The sequence below is a fragment of the Rutilus rutilus genome (assembly GCF_951802725.1).
Source record: "Rutilus rutilus genome assembly, chromosome: 20".
Taxonomy (NCBI): domain Eukaryota; kingdom Metazoa; phylum Chordata; class Actinopteri; order Cypriniformes; family Leuciscidae; genus Rutilus; species Rutilus rutilus.
In genome coordinates, this window is record NC_140225.1 from 3,697,274 (window position 1) to 3,720,779 (window position 23,506).

General features: G+C 36.5%; 1 protein-coding gene across 2 annotated transcripts in view; it reads right to left on the bottom strand.

Annotated features, from left to right (window-relative positions):
* The window catches only part of anapc1 (anaphase promoting complex subunit 1), a 71,139-nt gene that overhangs the window by 26,120 nt on the left and 21,513 nt on the right, over window positions 1-23,506 (bottom strand). For both annotated transcript variants that reach the window (XM_084390778.1, XM_084390779.1), the window contains exons 17-30: window positions 21,082-21,269; window positions 20,136-20,210; window positions 19,248-19,513; window positions 17,564-17,655; window positions 15,950-16,098; window positions 12,000-12,078; window positions 10,497-10,533; window positions 10,296-10,369; window positions 9,490-9,668; window positions 8,583-8,809; window positions 5,464-5,582; window positions 4,318-4,589; window positions 1,796-2,030; window positions 1,574-1,665 (exon numbers count right to left, since the gene is read on the bottom strand). In XM_084390778.1, the coding sequence (XP_084246904.1) occupies window positions 1,574-1,665; window positions 1,796-2,030; window positions 4,318-4,589; window positions 5,464-5,582; window positions 8,583-8,809; window positions 9,490-9,668; window positions 10,296-10,369; window positions 10,497-10,533; window positions 12,000-12,078; window positions 15,950-16,098; window positions 17,564-17,655; window positions 19,248-19,513; window positions 20,136-20,210; window positions 21,082-21,269 (2,084 nt within the window). The remainder of the gene's footprint in view (window positions 1-1,573; window positions 1,666-1,795; window positions 2,031-4,317; window positions 4,590-5,463; window positions 5,583-8,582; window positions 8,810-9,489; window positions 9,669-10,295; window positions 10,370-10,496; window positions 10,534-11,999; window positions 12,079-15,949; window positions 16,099-17,563; window positions 17,656-19,247; window positions 19,514-20,135; window positions 20,211-21,081; window positions 21,270-23,506) is intronic.

Below are 23,506 nucleotides of genomic sequence, written 5' to 3' on the forward strand. Positions count from 1 at the left end.
TTTATGTATATATTACCTGCTTATTTAAGGCGAGACACTACAGGTAAATAGGGTAAAAAATTTAACTAGCAGATATCACCATGAAACTTTCCCAGTTGATTACCTACATTAAGATGTGAAAAAAATGTATAACAAGTTTTCTGTAATTAATGTTTAAATATGCAAATTAGGCAATTTCTAATTAAATATGCGCTAATTTCCATATATTGAAAAAAAAAAAAACGAAATCTGAGTATTGGATAAAGCCAGGTTAAAAAATATTTTTTTCATTGTGTTCACATATTAGATGGGAAAAAAATTACAGCGGGATTTATAGATATCTACTTTTGTTATCCTGTAAATCAGAATATACTGTCAATAGCCTTAAAAAAATGATTTTCACCATATTTTTTGGAATAAAATGTTATATAAATCAGGCTAGGAATAATATATTTACAAATCCCTCTGTAAATGTCTTCATAATATAACTAGGTACAAGACCGGAAAGGTTGGTGTATATCGGTGCTACTGAAGTGGAGATTTCGGACTTGGAGTATGAGAGAAAAGTCATTTTGAGAAAACGGGCTTTAAAGATTTATCATCAGCCAATGAGATTGCGCATTCAGCCCTTTTACTTTCACGATTGGTTGCTGATAAAAAGGAAATGACCATATTTGGATCTGACGGCATTGTACAGGAGAGAGAGAGCTTCCTAACGGTGTGTGTGATGACAGGGAGCAGACAGTGATCGCGGAGCAGCGTGTTGGATTAAGAACGCAAACTTTTGTTGAATTTATGAGAAATCTACAGACGCAAACAGACAAATTGTAATAAAATAAAGACCTAAATGTGTATTTCAGACTTTTTTTTCACCACAAGTCTGAAAGATGACATGTTATTGAAGACAAATATCCAAAAATCTCAAAATTGACCAGTAAAAAAAAAAAACGATGTTTTTGCCTGCCGTGTCTCGCCTTAACTGTCAATTCTGTTTTTACTCTTTGTACTATTGTCTGTATTTATTGTCAATATTTACTGTTTACTTTTTTTAGTCCCCGTGACTAGTTGCGTCCCAAATGACGCACTATACACTTATACACTATGTACTCAATACTCATCTGTGAAGTGTATGAACTTTATAAGTTTGTTTTTTCATTCAGCATCAGAGTCTGATAACTCCTCCCTCTCCGTTATGTAATTAAAGCTGCAACGGTTGAGTGAATGAAGTGTTTTCTTTTTGGAATTTTTAATGTTAACACACTACTTGCACTATTTATACTACAAAACGGCATAGAATAATGCACAAGTACATGAATTGGGACGCACCAACTGTCTACTACATGCGTCACTGTTGTTTCCTGAAGGAACTGGGTTTCGTTTTTATCCACTGCCATGCAATGCGCTTAAAATTACAACAAATTTGACTTTGACTTTTCAGAAACACTAAAACACACATGATTGAAGACAATAATGATACTTTGCGTTCATTTTATTTGGGGAAAATGGATAATTTAGGGATTTTTTTTGTTTCTGTTGTTGCTGAGCATTCAAGGAACAAGATAACATTCAGAAAATGCTTTGGAAACACACTCACCCCAAGGCAGACCATACCAAGCGCCAGTCCCGCTGCTAAAGAGTACGACTCCCTATCCGTACAGTACTCCATCTCAGGACCAGGTGGACGTCCTTGGGAACGACACACAGCTGTTACAGTCTCAGATGTAAAACAATTCACTTAATATTCAGTCTTGAATGGGCCCAAATGAGAACAACAGCTCATTTTATTTCATGCCAAACCCTGAACACGCATACTAACCGATCTCTGCCAGCAACACCTCTGCATTGTGCCGGTGACCGGTGCCCTGATAAACCAGACCGATCCCGACCACAGCGGCCACTTGCACACTGTGAGGCACGTCGAGCTCGGTGGAGGTGGGCGGCAGCAGCGCGGGGATGTGGATGCTTAGCAGACGAGTGATGGACATGTCCATGGTGCCCAGTTTAGCAGCAGAAACACCCAGCAACAGCCCGATACTTGTCATTTCGTGACCCTGAGTCAGAGGAGACAAGATAGAACCATGTCATAATATGTTCATATGTTATAATATAGCCCAAATTATAATAATATACATTTTATTTATTATTAATATATAATAAATATAATAAAATAAAACGAATGTATGCATGTATGTATGTATATCTGGGAACACTTTGTTCCAAAACCGAAAGAGCACCATTTTAAGCCATCGACTCTCTCCAATAAAGTAAAGAATGAACTTGCAGTGAGCTATGCAACCGTGGGACTGACATTAACACTTTATTCATTCATTAAAATCTCTCTCATTCATTCATTTTTACATGTGCATGAAGTAAAACAGGATGTTTTTCTGCCAGATTCTTGTAAAATAGGCAGGAGTACTATCAGAGTCTAGAAAGCCTGGCCGCAGATCTCAGTGTGAGAGCGGGCAGTGAAAACACCAAACTAGCTATAGGCTCGATATAGCTTATAGATTACAGATATGCTCGGCGACCACAGAAAGTATCAACAAAGCCTGGCCTGACTGGAAATGAGAGAGCAGCACACGTTACTGCCCTGTGAACTGTCAGAATGAAACTCAGCTCTACGTTTGACTTTCATGTGAGAAAAACAACAGGATGAGAGCAAAAACCCCAGAAAACATGCAAACCTGACAGCTCCAATGCTAAGAATGGCGAGATAAGAGAATTAGGGGAGGAGGAGGAAGAGGAAGAGGAAGAAGAGATCTTTGGTTTTCAGGAAGAGCCTTGACGATCTCTAGGTCCATTATCGGGAGAGATGCCATCTTGGCCTTTAAAAAGAAGTTAAGTGTAGCCCACTTCAAGACTACTTCATCACAGAGTGTCCAATTCTCATTAAGCGAAAGGTAACTTTTTTAATAACTTCTTCAATTCAATTGAAAGCCATTATGCTAAATTGGTCTTGTTTTGTTCTTCTGAATAACCACTAGAGTTAACATCGCCCGCAACTCCTGATTCCCACATAGATCTCCATTATAGATAAGCACAGGTGACTCATGTAATCTAAGGTGAATCATACTGTTAGCTACACATGAATGTTTGGATTCGTCACATGCTGTACGGGATACATTATCTGGGTTATCTTTAGGGAACATCTGCGGATGTGTCTTAAAGGTGGTCACAGTAGATTTTGTGTTACATTTGCAATTGTTTATTACAAAAAAACAGGGCCTTAGGACCCATCTGAAATGTGTGTGTGGACAATATGCAAATTATTTAAGATGCAAATTAATTACAAGATAACAGCTAAGTTTACATGGACGCCTTTTGTTTCAATAGGAACGAAATCATTCCGATTGATGAATCCGAACATACTGCTAACATGAACGCTAAATAAAGAGACTGGGTTATATGTAACAAACTTCAAATCGGAATTGATTTTAAATGACGTGCGCACACTGCACGAAAATACAGAGCTTTCCGATGTTATACTAACCTATCTTTCATCTATATTCATCTATTTCCGGTCCTTATTAGGAGACGACGAGCGCAAAACGTTCCAGTTTTGGTTTTCAATCCGATCAAGTGTTTACATGCCCTATCAAGCGGATTAGAAAAGGTTTAAACCACACCTTACCATCCAAATGAATTTTTGCAGATTTGACCAATTCATTGCGATTGACGCATTTACTTGTGACTTTTTTATCCAGGCTGTGCTACTGGTCTGATTATAGTTGGATTATTAGGCTCCATGTAAATGCAGCTAATCTGTTAAAAGGCATTAGCCAAGGTAGTGTGCTTACACGATTTAAAGCTGTTTTGTTTTTTTGCACTGTGGATAATACAAAATATAATGATTATCTCCCAGAAAAGTGGAGGAAAAAGAGCGTGGACCCCAGGTTTATCATTAACTGAAACTAAAGCTTATTAAAAAAGTGCGCCAACATGTAGCGCTGTTGTGCTTCGGGCGACCCGCGTTCGAGTCCCGGCTCGTGGACCTCTCCCGATCCTGTCCCCCCTCTCTCTCCCACCTCACTTCCTGTCTAGCTACTAACCTATCCTAATAAAAGGCAAAAACGGCAAAAATATATCTTACATTTATTAAAACATTTTTTAAAATAAATAAATATTAGATGAAAAAATGCCATATAATAATATATAATATTATATAGCTATATTTATATATATAAGCTATTATTTATAAAAACAATAGTAGTTTAATACTTAAATAACACTGGACCCTAGAGAGTGGCATTTGTCCTGTTGCCCATTCGCCGAGTTTTAACTCATTGCGTTTTCATTCACGATATAATCATCATCCCATCTGAGGCTGTAACTGACCTTGGTGAGGTAGTCATGGATGTTAAGTGTTGCTAGTTTGGTGAGGTGGCCGTTGAGGCCCAGGGCCATGAGGAAGCCAGCGTACTCGTTAGCCAGGTCAGCACTTTTGGGTTTGTTGTAGGCAATCCAGGCAGATTCCACCTGGGAAGCGGGGGCGATCTTAAGACCAGCCGCCACTCCATTATGAAAGCTGGGCCAGCTGGTCATGTTGGGCGGCACATCGATGTTACCGCTGTTCAGGTCCACCATGGTGTTCCTGGGAGGAGCACGGCCTGGTGGAGAAGACAAACGAGAGGAGAGTTTAGTTACTGAGACACTGCATGGCTTCCTGGGTTTAACAAAGATAACACATCAAAAATGGTGCATTTTACAGGGGGAAAGTGAGTAGCAAGTAGCTAGTAAATTGCAGAGGAAGAGGTTTCTTATAAAATGACACCCTAAAGCAGTTTCCATTCATTTGCTTTACATAGTTTTAACGTAAACAAACTAATAATCTTAATGTGATGCATATGTGTCAGTCATACATAAATGAAACGGGTAAGATTTCTATTATAGCACTCATCAATATCATCAATAAATCCAATTTGTTTCAGTCTCATATATTTTGACTAAATTAATATTGCTTGCTCCACAACTGAATAAATGCAATTTGAAAATATGATTATATACAAAAAAATCGAATACATGCAAATAGTTAAAAAATAAACTATGCCGTTTTTTGCAAAAATCGTACCCGTTTGATTTGACCAATATGCATTTCAAGTTTTACAGTTTGTTTATGTTAAAATCCAAATGGATGAAAAATTTATATGCAATTCAAATTATGTCTTAAATTAGGCCTAAATATATTTTTGCGAGTGGTTAACAGAGGTCTGGGTAGTCCAAACTGGAAAAGTCTACCCAAAAATCTACATATGAAGAATACAACTAAGGGTCCTGGGAAAACATTTTCTCTTTAACTGACATGAAACTGTTGAAGATAGAGTGAAAGATATAATGCTGTGGTGGGAAGGGTCGGATGTTTGCATCTTCTGGGCACAGATACTGACAACGAAATTCAACAGGGCTCTTAAAAACTGTTTTGCTAGCGCTGTAAAAGTATTCATTAGAAAACTTCAAAGCATGAGTGGTGGTTTATGAGAGTACCAGTCAGGTTGAGTTTGGGCACAGGGAGTGGTTCGGTTGGCACAGGGTGGTATGAGAAGAGTGTGAAGAGTCCTCGGCCCACCGGAAGAGACATGGTGCGCTGGCACAACTGTAGCAGTCTGCAACAAAAATAAGAGCAATGATGATTTTTTTTTTCATAACGTCACTGTTGGGCCCTGTATCCCTAAATTTTGTCATTTTTTCCATAAATCATTACTATTGGTCACCCTTTATGTCTGTCTGTGGGTTTTGCAAACATTTAACCAATGAAAAGTATTTTTTTAAAAGCTGGAGACTGTAACTCCACCTCCACCTACAACCTCGTAAAACCTGCATGTTTGTAATGCAATGGTAAATTAAGAACTGGTTGTACAGCATTTTCTTTACTCAATAAACACTGTATATAGTTTATATAAAGGCTAATGTTTCATGTATTTGAGGAGTGAAGAAGTGCGCATGGAAGTCACAGCCAGAACGGTTCTAAATGGTGTAAGAGACACATTTTTTTTTACATTTACATTTATTCATTTAGCTGACGCTTTTATCCAAAGCGACTTACAATTGCTATATATGTCAGAGGTCGCACGCCTCTGGAGCAACTAGGGGTTAAGTGTCTTGCTCAGGGACACATTGGTGTCTCACAGTGGATTCGAACCCGGGTCTCTCACACCAAAGGCATGTGTCTTATCCATTGCGCCACACCACCCCCTATTATTTTCCCAATTTTTCTACAAAAATTTTTCTACACCACCCCCTATTATCCCCCACATTATTTTCCAATGGGTATTCAATCAATTACATGAGTACAATCTTACACGAGTTACTTTTAATCCATTTAGTTTTGGACATGTATACATATTTGTGTGTGTAAATCAATTTTTTTCATTGCATGTACTAAAAACAGATACTTCGCCTTTAATGTTACTCAATATATGATGCTTTTGACTGAGGGATTAGAGGAGGAGGACAAAGTAATTCCTTCTAGAGAATGTTAAAGTCCCCTTGTAGTGAAAATCAAGTTTTTTTTTTTTTTTTTTTGTGTCTATGTGGTTTTTTTAATATGCTTTAGACAAACCTGCTAGATGAATGTACAAATTCATAATTCGACACCATTGCTGAGTATTTTCTCCTTAAAACTGCAGTGAACCAAAGACAGTCTCAAAAACGCGGTTTGAAATCGCTGGTGTTTCTGACGTCACAAACTACCTCGTAACCAATCAGATCAACGTGTGATCGTCAACCAGTGGATCTCTGAGCTGGTGCGAGTGAGTGGAGGCGGGGCTCATTTGCATATTCATAGATATACTATACTAAATGAGGCAAGAGTTACATTCAAGCTATTTTAAGGCATAAAGACATTTTTTAAAGGAAATAACGTTTACATTTTGGTGATCAAAGATGAGCTTTAAGGGGTAAAAATGATTGACTACAGGGGGACTTTAACTTAAGAATGTAAGGGGATGAACTGAAGGTTTCAAGCAGGTCGCTGCCCAAAGGAGGTTATGGCATACATGTAAGGGTTCGGTTTTGACTGTTAAGTATGGAGATGTTGTAAGTTATCTGAGGCACTCAAATGCAATAACTACCGAGCACAGGCCCCCTCCTTCCCCGTCCCTCTCTCATGTTTCAAGTTTTAATCTACAGATGCTGTGAAAAACAACTTGTGAAAAATGCTTCTTTCTGTGGTCAAGGTCAGTAGGCCTGGGAAGAGTCTAGGGAGTCAAATAAAATGTTTCCAATTTAAAAAATATTTACGCATGTCAGGTGGACATATTATGGAATGTTGAGGAAAACCAATGTGGATAAAGATGAACCGGAAAGTGAAGATTAAAAAATAAAAGGATGTGGGAGCTCCTTATGATAATCTGTTCATTTGCTTATCCAATTAACTTTGAAAGTTTTTGTTCAATGATAAATGAATATGTATGATTTTACTAAATAAATAATGTATTGTTTAGAGCTCATTTTGTAGCTCTCTGAGATATGTTTTAAATTGCAATACATTTTATTTAATTTTTACCATTTGAGTGGCCTGACTTCAATTTTATTGGTGAATTTCCGACACAAAAGCCTGTGCATAGCACTTCATGTTGTCATTTATAGCACTTGTTTTCAACCAAATAACAGAAAAAAATTAGCCCCCACATAATTACAATAAACTTTACAACCTGTACGTTGATGAAAGCATAATGCGATGCACTTGCTACTTCAGATGCGGCCATTCTAACGACGGACAAAAAAATGTCAGAAATTTGCTGGTCTAAAACCTTGTACCTCCATCTGAACTTGATTTCAGTAAAATGTTAATAATATATTGGCACATTAAAGTGCTATTGATCACAACAAGCCCCATACGCTTACCTACCAGCGGAGCTAACTGGTAGATTAGACTCTTGCCGTATCCGGTCGGCAAAACAGCAAAAACGCCCTTCTTGCAAAGGAAGGATTCGAGCGCCGTCTTCTGTTCCTCTTTTAGATAAAAAGCCATGTCTAACTCGTTCATTGTAGCGGCCAAAGCCGTTTCAAACAACTGGTGTTCATCCATAGCCATCTTGCAATGTTTACTAATGACTTCGATGTCACAGCGCTGTCGTCATCTGTTTAGCTCGCCTCTGGCCCGCCTATATCAGATAACCCGATGTGATTGGTGTAGCTCGGATACAAGGGCATATTTAATGAGCATCATTACTGGACGCCAGAGTAAACTCGCTGAGCAAATTCAACTTGTGCTCTCGTGAGAACTCTGGATTTCCAGGGTAATGATATACACTTCCAGGGCACATTTAAAGGCATTTGTGTTTTCCTTCTCTTTACTTGGTTGTTCTTTACAGATCTTTTCAGAACCCTACATTTTTTTAAATAAAGGTTCCTCAAGAGGGTTTTCACAGCAATGCCACATAAGAACCATTTTTGGTTCCCCAAAAAACCTTTCAGTGAATGGCTTTCTAAGTGTGAAGAACATTTTAAAAACTTTTTTCACTATAAAAAACCTTTAGTGGAATGGAAAGATTCCATGGATGTTAAAGGTTCTTCATGGAACAGTAGATGCCATAAAGAACCTTTATTTGTAAGAGTGTACAGGACTTTATTTTTAAGAGTATCAGACTGAGGTTGCTCACTTGTTCTCTTTCTCCTCAATGTACTCATGGTCACTGACTTCGGGCAGGTGGGGCACATTGACCCGGACGGGTCTGGAGCTCTGGAGCAGACGACGGACCTCCTGCACCCTGAGATCCTGACTCCAGATCAGCCCCGTCACCTCCGGGCGCAGGTCTGTCATACCGTCCTCCTCCTCATCCGCGTCGCTGGTCACTGGCGGCTCGAGCATTACGTTCAGACCGACAGTCTAGGGCAAACACAAACACACTGAATATACAATGAAAGCGCCTTGTTCAATTCATTCACTTCACATCAGAATTACTGTAATTACACATTCCAAACTTAGAAAATACCAGTCTTAAATACCATACTCCAGTCTTCAGCCCAATTCAGACAGTAGTTGTTTTAACTGGGACGGTAGTTACTTTCAGCTCTGCCAGTGCCCAGGAGACAACAATTCAAAATTGTTTTTGGAAAAGCCAATAATAGTTTTAAAAATCTTTTTTGACCCCTGAAAAGTGTCCTAGGGTTTCTGTTTGATACTTTGCATGATAATGAATATGCAAGTATGAATACAGGAATAATATAAGTAATTTTTTATTTCAAGCACAACCAAAAAGAAGGCAACTTCAACAGTTAAAGATAGTTAGGCATTTCCGGTAAGTGAAATAAAGCTAAAATAAAATCAAATAAAATAAAATATCAATATTATATGAAAAATCAGACCTTAAAAACAGTTTTTTTTTAAATCAAATAAAGACTGAAAATATTAAAAATATAAATAATGCTAAAATAAATGCATAAAATACAGATCACCAGTTGAGTTCAGAACTAAATGTGTTGCAATACATGTACAGCTCTGACCAAACATGCCATTCAAACCGCAAAGCAAGATCTTGTTTCTTTACATTTGATTAACTTTCTTACAGATTTACGATTGGCCAGGGTGACTTTGTGAGCTTGCTTGGTCAGGTCCTGTCGTCCAATCAGAGCGCAGACATCCTCAGACCAATCAGAGCAGGGGTGTTCTCTGCACTGGTAGATGGCGTCTCTGATTGGCAGAGCCACACCAAACGGAACCGACTCCAGATCCTTCAATGTAAATCCTGAGGTAAAAAAACAAGCATGTAAAATAAATAGTGCTTAATCACATGCCCCTCGTGACACAAGCTTGGTTTAAAGTTCAAATGTAACTAAGCTTACATAAACTAAGGTAAATAAATGCTGCAGGATCTGAGAAGTCAGTTTTTTTAACCAGACACCTACATTCTGGGCTAAACACAATAGAAATTTAGGAGAATAAAGATGCGTGAATGCAAATTCTAGATCCCAATTCCGACTTTACATGTTACTGCTTTCCGAAATGTGTCAGAATGGAAGTACGCACTGAATTTTTCATCGTGCAGTAAAACATTCACAGTCTGTTTTTCTCTTTCAGGTGAACTGCTGTCATGGCAGAGAACAGATTCATGCTAAGTAAGTTAAAATTTAACCGTTTGCTTGTTTTTAGCTAGCATACATTAATAACTCATCTGAATTAATGACATTTGAAGGAAACTATCACCCCCTTGAATACTGAGGTTTGTTACCACCAGAGAAACAACAATGCATGTTAAGTATGGGACTACATGTTTGCGATGTGTCAGCCAAGGATATGCATTTGCAAGTGTGTACTTGTGTTCAGTATGTTTTTGGATCAACAGGTTGTGCCGTGTTTCTGGAATGGCTCTGACCTGCAGAGGTCAACCACACCACCAGCTTCTCCGCCAGGCATCCAGATGAAGGTGCGGGCTTCACGCTGCTCTGCCTGTGGAACACACCCGACAATCAAACACACTGGAGGAACTAAATCAGCTGACTAGAATTGATGAGCCGAGACTTATCTAGAAAAAACAAACACAAGGCACATGACAGTATTCCTGAACCACAGGTACCTTCTCAGAAAAGGATCACTCATATTCTTCTTTTGCCCTGTGAAAACATGAACCAACAAAAACATTTATATACATAGTCAAAAACAAACTTTTTATTCTTCTTTTTCCCTGTTTTTTTTTTGTATTATCAAATCGAATTGGATGTTTTTATTTACTGTATAATGTTTATGATATAAATAACAGTGAATAAGCTGGAATATGAAAAATAAAATAAAATATTGAAAAAAAATAATACCACTGAAAAGATTAGAGTCAGTAAGATGCCTCTATTCAGCAAGGATGCTTTAAATTGATCAAAAGTGAAAGCAAGGAAATGTATTATGCAACAAAAGATTAATATTTCAAATAAATGCTGTTATTCTGAAAGCAGCACAACTTGTTTCAGCATGTCAGAATGATTTCTGAAGGATGTAGGGAGTAATGATACTGAAAATTCAGCTAGTTATATTTGAAAATATATTCAAATAAAAAATTGCTATTTTAAGCTGTAATAATATTTCACAATATTATTGTTTTGACTGTATTTTTCATCAAATAAATGCAGCCTTGGTGAGCATAAGAGACTTCTTTCAAAAACATTTAGTCTTACCGACCCCAACTTTTTGAACGGAAGTGTGATTTCAAGGGAAAAAAAAGCTAAATATGCTGGTCATTTTATAAGCACTGTTGTGATGCACGTACAGTATATATTTATTTCATAAATATTATTTAAATCAACATTAGTCTGCATAGGTGCCGATACGGAAACAGATAATCAGCGTTTATTTTGTTCCACACCCTAAACTAGATTTGATCTACAAATATAATATTTGAACTGATCACGGTCAATTTGATTTGTTGATCATTTAAATAACTTGGCACCATCACATCAGATTCTTGTGAAAGTCTCTGGGAATTTTTTAGCTACATATGTATGCCACAACAGCACCACTAATCATGAAACAGATAAAACCAACTTCTGTGCACTTAGAAACATAAACTGCAGCATTTAATTTAAGAACTGATTTACACAAATTCTACCTTCATGGAAAGAGCCCATTATGTGGAAAATTATTTCGCTATTCTAAAATAACCCAAGAAAAATACATATTTTATAACAATGGATTTACACTGAAAAAGCAGAACTAAATTTTCTATTTAGTCCAGCCTCAAGATTAGAGCGACTGGTACTGGTTCATTTTTAGTGAACAATCTGTAGGTGACATAGTTTTGATGCTTCGAATTTATAGTATCAGTATTGGTCAAAATTTCTATATTTGTGCATCCAAACCATGTTTGGCATGCTTCTGTCATGAGTGACAATGTGACGCTCTATTAGCCGCTGGAGGTTGTTGGCATGGTCTTTCCTCTGTATAGATCAGCCCTCAATTTAGCATCCAAACCATATGTGTAATATAAGAAATAAATAAATGAATCCTCTTTTTCACTAGTGTACTTGCTTGATGGTAAAGACGCCCTCAATAGCCTGATTAGCCTCTAATCTCACACACACGCAGAGCCCACCTGCTGACAGCCTGGAGAGGTACTTCAACACGTTTGTCGAGGTGGCGTCCTCATCTCCAATCACGTACAGGGCATAACTCTGAGAAACAGACAGAGGAAGAGCGTGAGTATTAGCAGTGGGACAGCACCTGTGTGGTTTTGGTTTGCTACTGTCATGACAGTCACTCAGTCTGGTCATGTGAGGGGAGAATGAACATGTCTCATCAATGCATGAAGTAATGCAGGAGCGCAGTCATTAACCACACGCGTCACAACCGCAGCACGCAGGTAATACAGCGCTCATTCAGAACATCAATTTCAAAATCAATCAATTTCATTTCAAATGAGGAATCAGAAGTAAAACTATTTAGAAATGCAATTGAGGAATTGAAAAGTCTGTTCCTGTGCTGTGATTGTCCACTTAAACTATTACAACGGATTTTCTGTTAATTGAAATAAAGCTGATGTAAAATAAAATAATTACATGGAAAACTTAAACTAAATGAACACTTTGAAATGTTGCCTTTCTTGGCAACTAGCTGAAAGATGTTTGGGGTGATTACTGAAGTAAATTTAAACTGAAATAAAAAATAAAAAAAATAAAAAATTATCATAAATACACAAAAACTAATAAAAATGACGTAACAAAATTACCAAAATGCAGTTGAGGATTTAAACAGGAAGACAGTTTGGATTTAGTCACAGCATCAGATGTTCAAGTATCGCACCCAAAGTCTAATGGAACTTTTGGCCCTCTAGCGGTTAAAAAATGAAACTGCATGTATTTTGAGGAAGAACATTGTTTTGGTTGTGCTTCGGCTCTGCGTGAACAGACTGCATAAAGCATCAAAGGCAGACTAGATAGATAGCTTCAAAAGAGTCTAACCACAAAGTCTCTGTGACATTCTGGTGTCTATATAAGGCTTAAATCTCCTCTTTAGTGTCTAAAGGAGTATTTCTCCTGTTTAAACATCCAAAAAGTCTGATAGCTTAGAAAAGTAATAGCACCCCTCTCTTCAAAACCTGCACAACACGACTGCAACTCTACGCATGAGCCATAGTGATGCTGATGCTTTCCTTAGCAATTACCACAAAATGTAATGGGGAGAAAGAAAGGGGTTGAAAAAGAGAGAGAGAAAGACAGGCAGAGAGAGAGTCATACGGTGGTAGTTTAAGTATAGAGGGCTTAAATGGATGCTCTAATGTTCTGGACTCTAACCTAAGGGACGGGAACGGTGGGGTAAACACAACCCATAATTGAGTAACGATTTGTCAGTACCTCAGTAGGGTTGTGCGTCACTTCACTTTGCCTGATGGAAGGAAGTACAAAACAAACACACACACACACACCATGGCACCCGTGACCCCTCGTATCGCCCTCTCGAGTGATTCAGCCAACCACTTCCATGGACTAATTAAGGTGGGGCATCACTCCCGCTCACAGGACATGGAGGACGCCCAGGGACGACTCGCTGCTCGTAAAATGTCATTATGATTAGCTTGCAGCACTTTGCCATCTAAATGCTTGACATTTCCACAGAACATGTGTGTGAGTTAAGGGCATGACACACAGTTCCTCTCCTCACTGTTAACGCCCCCTGTTGGGCATTCAGTGATTGCTCACATACACGACCAATCAAATGTATGAGGACAGCATGATTTCGTTTTAAAGAATATAAAACTTTTTTTCAGCAAGGATGACAGTCAATGTCAAATTTACAAATAAATTCACATTTCAAATAAATGCTGTTATATTGAGCTTTCTATTCATAATTTTTTTATGTTAGTTACACAAAAACATAAATGTTTATGTTTTTTTTTACTAAAAATAATAATCAGAAATGTTTCTTGAGCAGCAAATCAGCCAATTGGGATGTTATTTGTAACAATATTTCACAATATTACTGTTTTTACTTTTTTTTTTATCAAATAAATACAGCCTTGGTGAGCCGAAGAGACTTTTTTCAAAAACACACACAAAAAAAAACGGACCCCAAAATGTTTTGGGAGTGACAACCACATTTAAATGCAAGAGTCTATCCCCTAAATAACCATAAAATCACCCTCTAACCACATGTTATCAGTCACCAGTCAGTAATGATAGTAATTTTAGTTTCACAAACTGTTGCACAAAACTTAATTTCGAGGTGGACTTCACTGAAAGTAATGACAGCTTGCAGTTTAGAAAGTGAGTCAGATAAACACTCTTGACTGATTCAGGGAGCACATTCACATCGTACACTGATAACTCACAAAAATCATCTTATTGAAATAACATGTTGCCCAGGTTTACATGCAAACCAATAACCCGACAACGCAAGTAAACCGCGTTTACAAGACTTTATTACTAAATCAGGTTATTTCCCGGTAGTGACGTCAAAACGTAATAATGTGAGTATCTGAGTATTTCATTTGTTACGTCGGTTATGATGGTAAAATAAAGAATTAAAAAACGAAGAATAGTATCGCAACATGTCAGCGGGAAACTTACGGCTCATATATTATCCTCCCATGCGGTTACATTATTTATAACTTTTTGGGTAAAGAAAGAGTCTGAGTTTGCGATATATTTTCTAGGGCTGGGTATTGACACAAATTTCACAATTCGATTTCGATTCACAAGCTTGCAATTCGATTCGATTTCGATTAAGATTCGATTCAGTATTGATTATTTTGGATATCAGGTAGGCCTACAATACATTGCAAAAAAAGGAAAACAAATCTCTTAACTATTATTGTAAACTATGGGAGTCAGTTGTAGCCTATAGGCTTCATTAGCCTACTATAATATTGAAGGTAAAAATTAACTGATTTGTATACAAACACTTAAAATACACTTTTATTTATTTTTATAATAATAATAATAATAAAGTTTTATGAAATTATATAAAAATTTAAATGGTGGCTGTCATAAAAAACTTTCTAGATTTATTCAAACATGCATTAAATATTGAAGAACATTAAAATGTATAATGAATATGTAATATGGTGCATATATTTAACAAAATGCTCCTCTAGAGTTAATCTTTCTAGCTGAGTTTATGGTCACTGGATATGTTGGTAAATGTGACGTTACATGACATTGTTCACTAACGTCTTTCCACGGTTGAAACACTGATTGAGCGATTCCATGTGACATGATATGGATTTCTACAAGTTGTACTCTATCTTTTAACACACTTTCAGATGCTCATTCATGTTTATTTCTCGCTGTAACTGGCATTATTAAGCCGGAAGAGAAGGTCATGTGCTTCTCTTGAGCGATCTCACGCCACAGCGCCAAAACGGTAATTATGTTTTTGAATTTCGTAAGAACATGGACGTAATTTGAAATCTGAGACTTTGTTTCATAGCAATAATAACAAAAGCACAAAGATTATTGCGATTTATTGGATGGGATGCGCGCAACAATGTTCCATTCATTCATCAACTGAAAACAGGATGACTAACGTTAATCGATTCTTGGGATTTAAGAAGCGATATCGTTTCGTAAAAATGACAATCGATATTTTTTACCCAGCCCTAATATTTTCCATATAAAACACTCGCTCTGTCTGGACGCACTTAAATTCACAGTAAGGACACGTTCCTGTCACATATCCGCGCGTCAATATGCCGACAGAAATCAGGTTAACGCGTTTACGTGATCACGTGCATTGTCGGGCTTATTCAGCATGATCGGGTTAAGAACATGCATGTAAAGCGCACTAAAGTCAGTGAAAGATTCGTCAGACTGCTTCAAGCTAATAACTCCTGAGTTTGAGAGTCTTTTTTGAATGAATCGATATAAAAACTGTTCAAAGGAGTCATGTGTGAATCGGACTAAACTGGTCGCACTGTAGAACATCTAGAGAAGGACTACCTGAATTTGTCAGAAGTGAATTGGGTTCTAGAATGTGGCTGGACAGGACCTATAAATCCAGACGTAAAGACCATATTCAAGATCTTTTCAGCAGCATTTTGGTCCTTACCAGCACCAGTAGTTTGGTTCTCTCGCAGATGCTGGGCAGATAAGGAAAGGGCGCCACATCTTGCCCTCTCAGACAGCGACTGAACCAGCTGAACACACACGGGGCCTCTCCGTTCAGGAACACCGGCCAAGTCATCAGCTCCATCTGAGCTGCACACAGATGATGACATCACATGTAAAGCTGCGTGACAAGCTATAGAGCGGTTCATAATTCTTTGAAAATGATTATGGGTCAGTACATTTTTTTTATGTTTTTGAAAGAAGTCTCTTATGTTTACCGAGGCTGCACTTATTTAAACAAAACAGTAAAAACTGAAATAATATTACAATTTAAAATAACTGTTTTCTATGTGAATATATTGTAAAATGTAATTATTTCCTGTTATGCAGAGCTGAATTATCAGCATCATTACTTCAGTTTTCAGTGTCACCGGAAATTATTTTAATATGCTGATTTGCTGCTCAAACATTTCTGATTATTATCAATGTTGAAAACAGTTGTTCTGCTTCATATTTTTGTGGAAACCATGATGCAGTTTTTCAAGACTTTTGATGAATAGATGATGAAATTTGCTTCAAAAGAACAGCATTTATTTAAATTAAACAATTACATTTAATTAATTTAATGCAACCTTGCTGAATAAAAGTATTAATTTCTTTCAAAAAATAAAAATAACTTATTGACCCCAAACTCGATGGTAGTGTACATGGAATATGCACGGCAGGACCTTTAAGTAAACAGCAGAAAGGTGATTAAAATGATGAATAACTCAAATTATGACCAGTCAATGCATCTAAAAATAACCACTTTTCCTTATACATTTATAAAAAGCTGACCAAATAAAATTAAACAAATATGTAATAATTAGTATAAATTAAATTATTACATATTTGTTTAATTTTATTTGGTCAGCTTTTTATAAATGTATATATATATATATATATATATATATATATATATATATATATATATATATATATATATATATATATATATATATATATATATATATATAATATATACACATAAAATGTATACTAATTATTATTCTAAAAACAATATTTTTCAGCTTTTTACAAATGTTTAAGTATATATAAACATACTAAAACATTTCTAAAAAGCTGACTTTTTTTTTTTACATATATAATAATTAGTATAAATTATATTATTAATATATATAATATGATATTTGTCTATTCTGAATAAAATAATTATGACAATAATTAAATAATTATGAAATACTCTCCTGTTCAAGGGCATATACACAAAATGCACAAAAAAGACAAGACTTTAAATACTTCCTGCCCTAACTTCCAATTTCAAATGGAAATGCATCAACACAGGTGAGAACATGCATATGTCAAACCTTTTAATGGGACTTTTAACCTTAAGTCTCGACGTTGAGAAATAAATCTTCACGTCTGTTTTATGTGTCGACTACGCACATATACAACCAACAGAATCCTCAATTCAACAAAGCCTGTCACTCAAACCCTAAATGTGGCTAGAAACACATTTAGTCCAACTCCTAACAAGTCAGCTCTGCCTGGTAAATGAATAGAAACGCCTTTAGCTGCTAATGAGGAGTCCCGACCGCATTGATCGGACTCGTACCTTGATCAATCACGCAGGCCTCCTTGAACGTTTTGATGAATGAGGGGTAATCGCGCCAGTACAGATCAATGAAATCCTCCTGCTGTAGGTCCCTAATGAAATGAGAGGAAAAAAATGAATAGTTGGTAACAGAGTCGTCAGGCAGTCAATATATACACTAATACTGGTATAAAAGCCACACCAGAGCATGACTCACACGGCAAAGTTTAACACACCTCTGAACAATGAGATCTGTGGTTTGGTCGCTGTACATCTGAAGACTAGTGTGGTATTCACCAATATTGTGAATATCACAATTATTAGTAAATACTAAAACGTTTGGATTTATCTGAACAGGTTCTAAACAGGATCCATCTTTGGGAGCGGACGCCTGTTTCTTCCAGTTTTACCTCAGTCAATGTGTCAATACACTCAACATAAAAAAAAAAACATGTACTGTCAAGTCAAACATTAATTAATAAGCTGGTCAATCTATTTTTGATTAAGAATAAATTGAGAGTACAGGATGGTTTCATGTTTCATCTACCAAACCAAAATCTGAAGTGAGTGCTACAAAAAAAAAAAGTATGATTTGTTCAAATCCTAAATGTATAGGCTATGGTTTGTGTGTGTGTGTGTGTGTGTGTGTGTGTGTGTGTGTGTGTGTAGGACCTTGAAAGATGTTGGATGACATTGATGTTACTGATATTTAGTGTTTTCGTAAATTTCTGTCAGTGTTAAAAAGGAGGTGTATTTTCTAATAAATTAAAAATTACCTTCTCTCAATACATTTACACTTGTGTTTTTCTAAGGTTTTACATGTTTTTGAATCTATATGAAATATAGAAGATATAGAATATATAAAATACATGATGTGATATTATATTAAGCAGTAGAATATACAAAAGTTATAGCATCAGGAAGGGTGATTTGGGGTGAAAAGAGTGAAATATAATAATACTGAGAGAATAAAGTGTAAAAACATTACATTCTGTCACAGTTTCTAGTGATAATTTCTGGATAATTTCAAAGTTACAATGTAGCTATTTTCAAAAATAATAGCAGGTAAAATTGTGGGACATATCTTGCCCCATGTTTCAAGAATCAATGGGTTGTTTGGTTGAAATTATGGTTCCTGGAAATTATGCATATAAGTAGAGATGTGCATCCAATATTGTCAAAAGACTTATATAATATTATATTATATTATAATAGTATTACTTATAAAATATTGAGATAAATATTGCCCAGCCCTAATGCTGACCTACAAACAACAGACGCAAACAATGTACAGGAGCCAAAGATTCAGTACTCAATAGAGGATTATGGTGACAGCTTTATCTGGTCTTATTGTGTATTATAATTCAATGCTTTTAAATTTCAAGCCCACATGGGTTTATCAAAAGGCAACCAATTAAACTCTCACTGCTGTTTTTTTTTTTTTTATGTCCACATGACGGCATGCACTTGACATTTTAATAAACAATGAAAAACATTACAGCTATAATTAGGATACGCCACAAAGAAAAGCAGCAATGACAATGTGAAATGGGAGGTTTGAGGAGTTGGGTGAGTTTCCTTGGTTAGGAGTCTAGTGCATGTGTGCATGAATCATAAAAAAAAACACAAACTCTGGTCTCTCCCACTTCATTAATAATTATTTCTATCAAACAGGTCAAAAAAATCAAATCAAATAAAAAATTACTTGGCCAGCTGTTGCAGCAGACCAACCAGAGCTCTCGCCCCGCTCCGCTGTAGCTCATCCAGCTTCAGGTCTTCATAGAGCAGGTGCAGAACGTAGAAGAGCACCGGGATATGTGGGAAGAGGAGGGCGGACGACTCCAAACCCACAGCAGACTCTTGGTTATTCACTCCACCAGGGGGCGACACCAACTCCAGGCCTTGAACCGCCACCGCAGGTAGCATGGAAATCTGCCAATGGTAGTCGGAGCAACGGAGGTATGCCCAATCCTGTTGATGCCAGAACAGATGTAGACATATCAACAAACCATGAGTAAATAAATACCTTCAAAACATTCACTACAGGAACTCAGTGGAGGGCTGATACACACTATATACACTGGAGCCAGTAAGATTTTTGTGTGTTTTTGAAAGCCTCTTATGCTCACCAAGGCCGCATTTATTTAAACAAAAATACAGTAAAAACAGAAATATTATTACAATTTAAAATAACTGTTTTCTATTTGAATATGTCTTAAAAAATGTAATTTATTCCTGAGCTACAAAGCTGAATTTTCAGCATCATTACTCCAGTCTTCAGTGTCACATGATCCTTCAGAAATCATTCTAATATGCTGATTTGCTGCTCAAGAAACATTGAAATGTAAATAATTTGTAACAATATACTAATTGCTTTTGATCAATTTAATGCATCCTTGCTTATTAAAAAAAGTATTGCTTCCTTTCTCTTACTGACCCCAGACTTCTGAACGACAACGTACATATTTTTATAAACCTTTCTGTAAAAAAACACATCTAAATCAACATTTCAACCTTCAACCTGCAGTTCAAGCAGATACAGAGAACAGATGACCAGATGACCTTTGCCTCTGGCATGTCTAGGGTCACTCACCTCATCTGAACCCGTGTCAGCAGGACGGGCCTTCTTAGGGGCTATTACTGGAGAGAGAGGCACTTCAAAATGAAGCTGTGGAGATGACAAGTGTGTTAATGAGCATTTAGGACAGACAAGTGTTCATTCACCAATTGGAAACTTCACTATCAGCCATCTTATAATACAATGATGTTATATAATTCAGTATAAATAAATAGTTTTGTATTTTGTTTTGATAAATTAATAAATAGTGTTTTGTTTTAATAAAGTATTTTGTTTTGATAGATAAATAAAATAAACAGTGTTTTGATAAATATTTTGTTTTGATAAATTAATAAAGTGTTTTGTTTTAATAAAGAATTTTGTTTTGATAAATAAAATAAACAGTGTTTTGATAAATATTTTTTTTTGATAAATTAATAAATAGCGTTTTGTTTTAATAAAGAATTTTGTTTTGATAGATAAATAAAATAAACGGTGTTTTGTTTTGATAAATATTTTGTTTTGATAAATAATTTTATTTATGTATTATTTAAACAAAATTATATGAACTGCATGCAAGCAAATAAGATCTACAAAACACTTTACATAACATTTATGCAAAAAAAGAAAAGAAAAAAAATCTAAAAAGATCATATTTAAAGATTGAGATTTTACTGGGCAATATATGGGTATATCAATAATGACCATTTAACTTGTATAAAATAATGTTTAATGTATAGTAAATTGTTTTCTGTGCTTACCTGACAGATCTTAAAACAATGTTGAACTATGATCATTTTAAAACACACAATAAAAAGTACATTTAAAAGGTTTTATGTAAATTGTGCTTTTAAGTAAATTGTAAATCCTGTGTAAAGTTTTCATTTAATTAAATTCTTGATCAATCCTAGTGTGCTAAAACAGGTACCTAATTCCCCAAGGTTATCAAACGCAAAGACGGTCAGACCAAAGAGACACTCACGTTGCGTGTCCACGTCAGTCGTTCTGTGTTGTAACCCATCATTGTCATTAGGCATGTAACAAACAGGTTCCACTCCAGGTGCATGCTGGGACCTCCAGGGGCGTTGTAACTGTTGTACCACTTGACCAGCACTTTCATGGCAGTGTCCTTGGGTAAAATAAACCTGACGGCCTGCAGGCAACGTTTGACTGTGGGAGTGAGAGAAAGATCAGCCGTTAATAACAAAAGTAAGCTTTCTGTAATATTTTAGTCTCTAGATAAGGCTTGAGTGCCTCCTGTTAATCAATTATGAAATGAATTTGATTCAGCTGTAAAGCAGCTCTACACAAGACAATATAAGTGTCATCATCACAGCTCAATACAGTTCAAGTTTGGTTTACATCCGATAATATCGGTGTAGTCAAATCGATAATATTACTGAACATTAAGTGTCTTTTAAACCCCCACAGGCCTCTTGTGAGTCAATATGATTGTTTCACTCATTTCATCATTCATCAGGCAAAAATCACTTGGTAAGTAACACAACACACCTTTTATTTAAGGATTTGACGAATAATTCATGTCTGAAGCATGCTGAAGTTTAAGAAGAAGAAGTGCTAAAACTTTATAAGGTTCATTAGTTAACATTAGTTAATGTATTAACATGAACTAACAATGAGCAATACATTTGTTACAATACTTTGTTCATGTTAGTTCAACTTCACAGTGCATTAACTAATGTTAACAAATACAACCTTTGATATTAATACCAACTAAGATTAATAAATAAACTACTAAGGTGGTTAACTAATGAACCTTATTGTAAAGTTTTACCGAAGAAGAAGTGTAATAACCAATTGTTAAAATGATGCTTGCTTTAGCAAACACCACTAATACATGTTTTTAGTCAGCTGTCACCACAGACCTCTGATGAATTAATACCATATATATTAGATTAACATTACAAATAACATTAAAACATAATTTTTAGGTCATATCGCCCACCCCCATGTGTATACATCAAAAATAGTGTAGGTGACGATAATGGAGATGAATGTTGCTCTATTGAAGGGCGCACACGGAGGGGGCCGGCGCTTCAAAGGACACAGCCGGAGCTGGAACACACATCTGAGCGAGGGGGTGGAGAACACAGGGGAACCGAGCGAAGCAAGGGACACTACACTTGAGGGGGTTTATAGATGACTGTTTGCCAGAGTGCTCGACTGCGTGACACGGGGGCTACAAGACCTGATACAGAGAGATCTGAGGGTGGAGGGATGCATGGGGTTTGGTTTGGTTGGATTGTATTTTTGTAGCAAGATGAAATGAAATGAAAGACATTTTTTGAACCTTGATATAATTTGCTGAGCAAAAGCCTTATGTACCAATACTTAATACTAAATTTTGGGGGGAAACAATCTGAAATTTAAAAATTGTTAAATACACAAAGGCATGGAATGATGGGAAATAGCTTTTTTGATTTGAATATTCAACATATATTTAACTATGAAAGCCCATTTCCATTTTCCACTGAATAAAAAAAGGCAATTGCAAACTTTGTATCTCAGAATTCTGACTTTATTTCATGCAATTTTGAGTTTATACACTCACCGGCCAGTTTATTAGGTACGTTTGTTTAACTGCTCAATGCATTTAGGCGTGTAGACATGGTCAAGACGATCTGCTGAAGTTGAAACTGAGCATCAGAATGAGAAAGAGAGGTGATTTTAATGACTTTGAGCGTGTTATGGTTGTTGGTGCCAGACGGGCTGTTCTGAGTGTTTCAGAAACTGCTGATCTACTGGGATTTTCACACACACAACCATCTCTAGGGTTTACAGAGAATGGTCTGAAAAAGAGAAATATCCAGTGAGTGAAAATGCCTTGTTGATGCCGGAGGTCAGAGGAGAATGACCATACTGGTTCGGCTGATAGAAAGGCAACAGTAACTCAAATAAGCACTTGATACAACCGAGCTCTGCAGAAGAGCTTCTCTGAACGCTCAACATGTCCAACACTGAAGCAGAAGAGCTACAGCAGAAGAAGACACACACCGGTGACACTCCTGTCAGATAACAACAGCAAACTGAGGCTACAATTCACACGGACTCACCAGAACTGGATAATAGAAGATTGAGAAAACGTTGCCTGTTTTTGATGAGTCTCGATTTCTGCTGCGACATTCAGATGGTCGGGTCAGAATTTGGTGTAAAGAGTGAAAAGCATGGATCCATCCTGCCTTATATCACCAGTTCAGGCTGCTGGAGGTGTAATGGTGTGTTATATATTTTCTTGGCACACTTTTAGTACCAGTTGAGCATCATTTAAACACCACAGTCTACCTGAGTATTGTTGCTGACCATGTCCATCTCTTTATGACCACAGTGTATCATCATCTGATGGATACTTCCAGCTGGATAACATGCCGTCACAATGCTCAAATCAT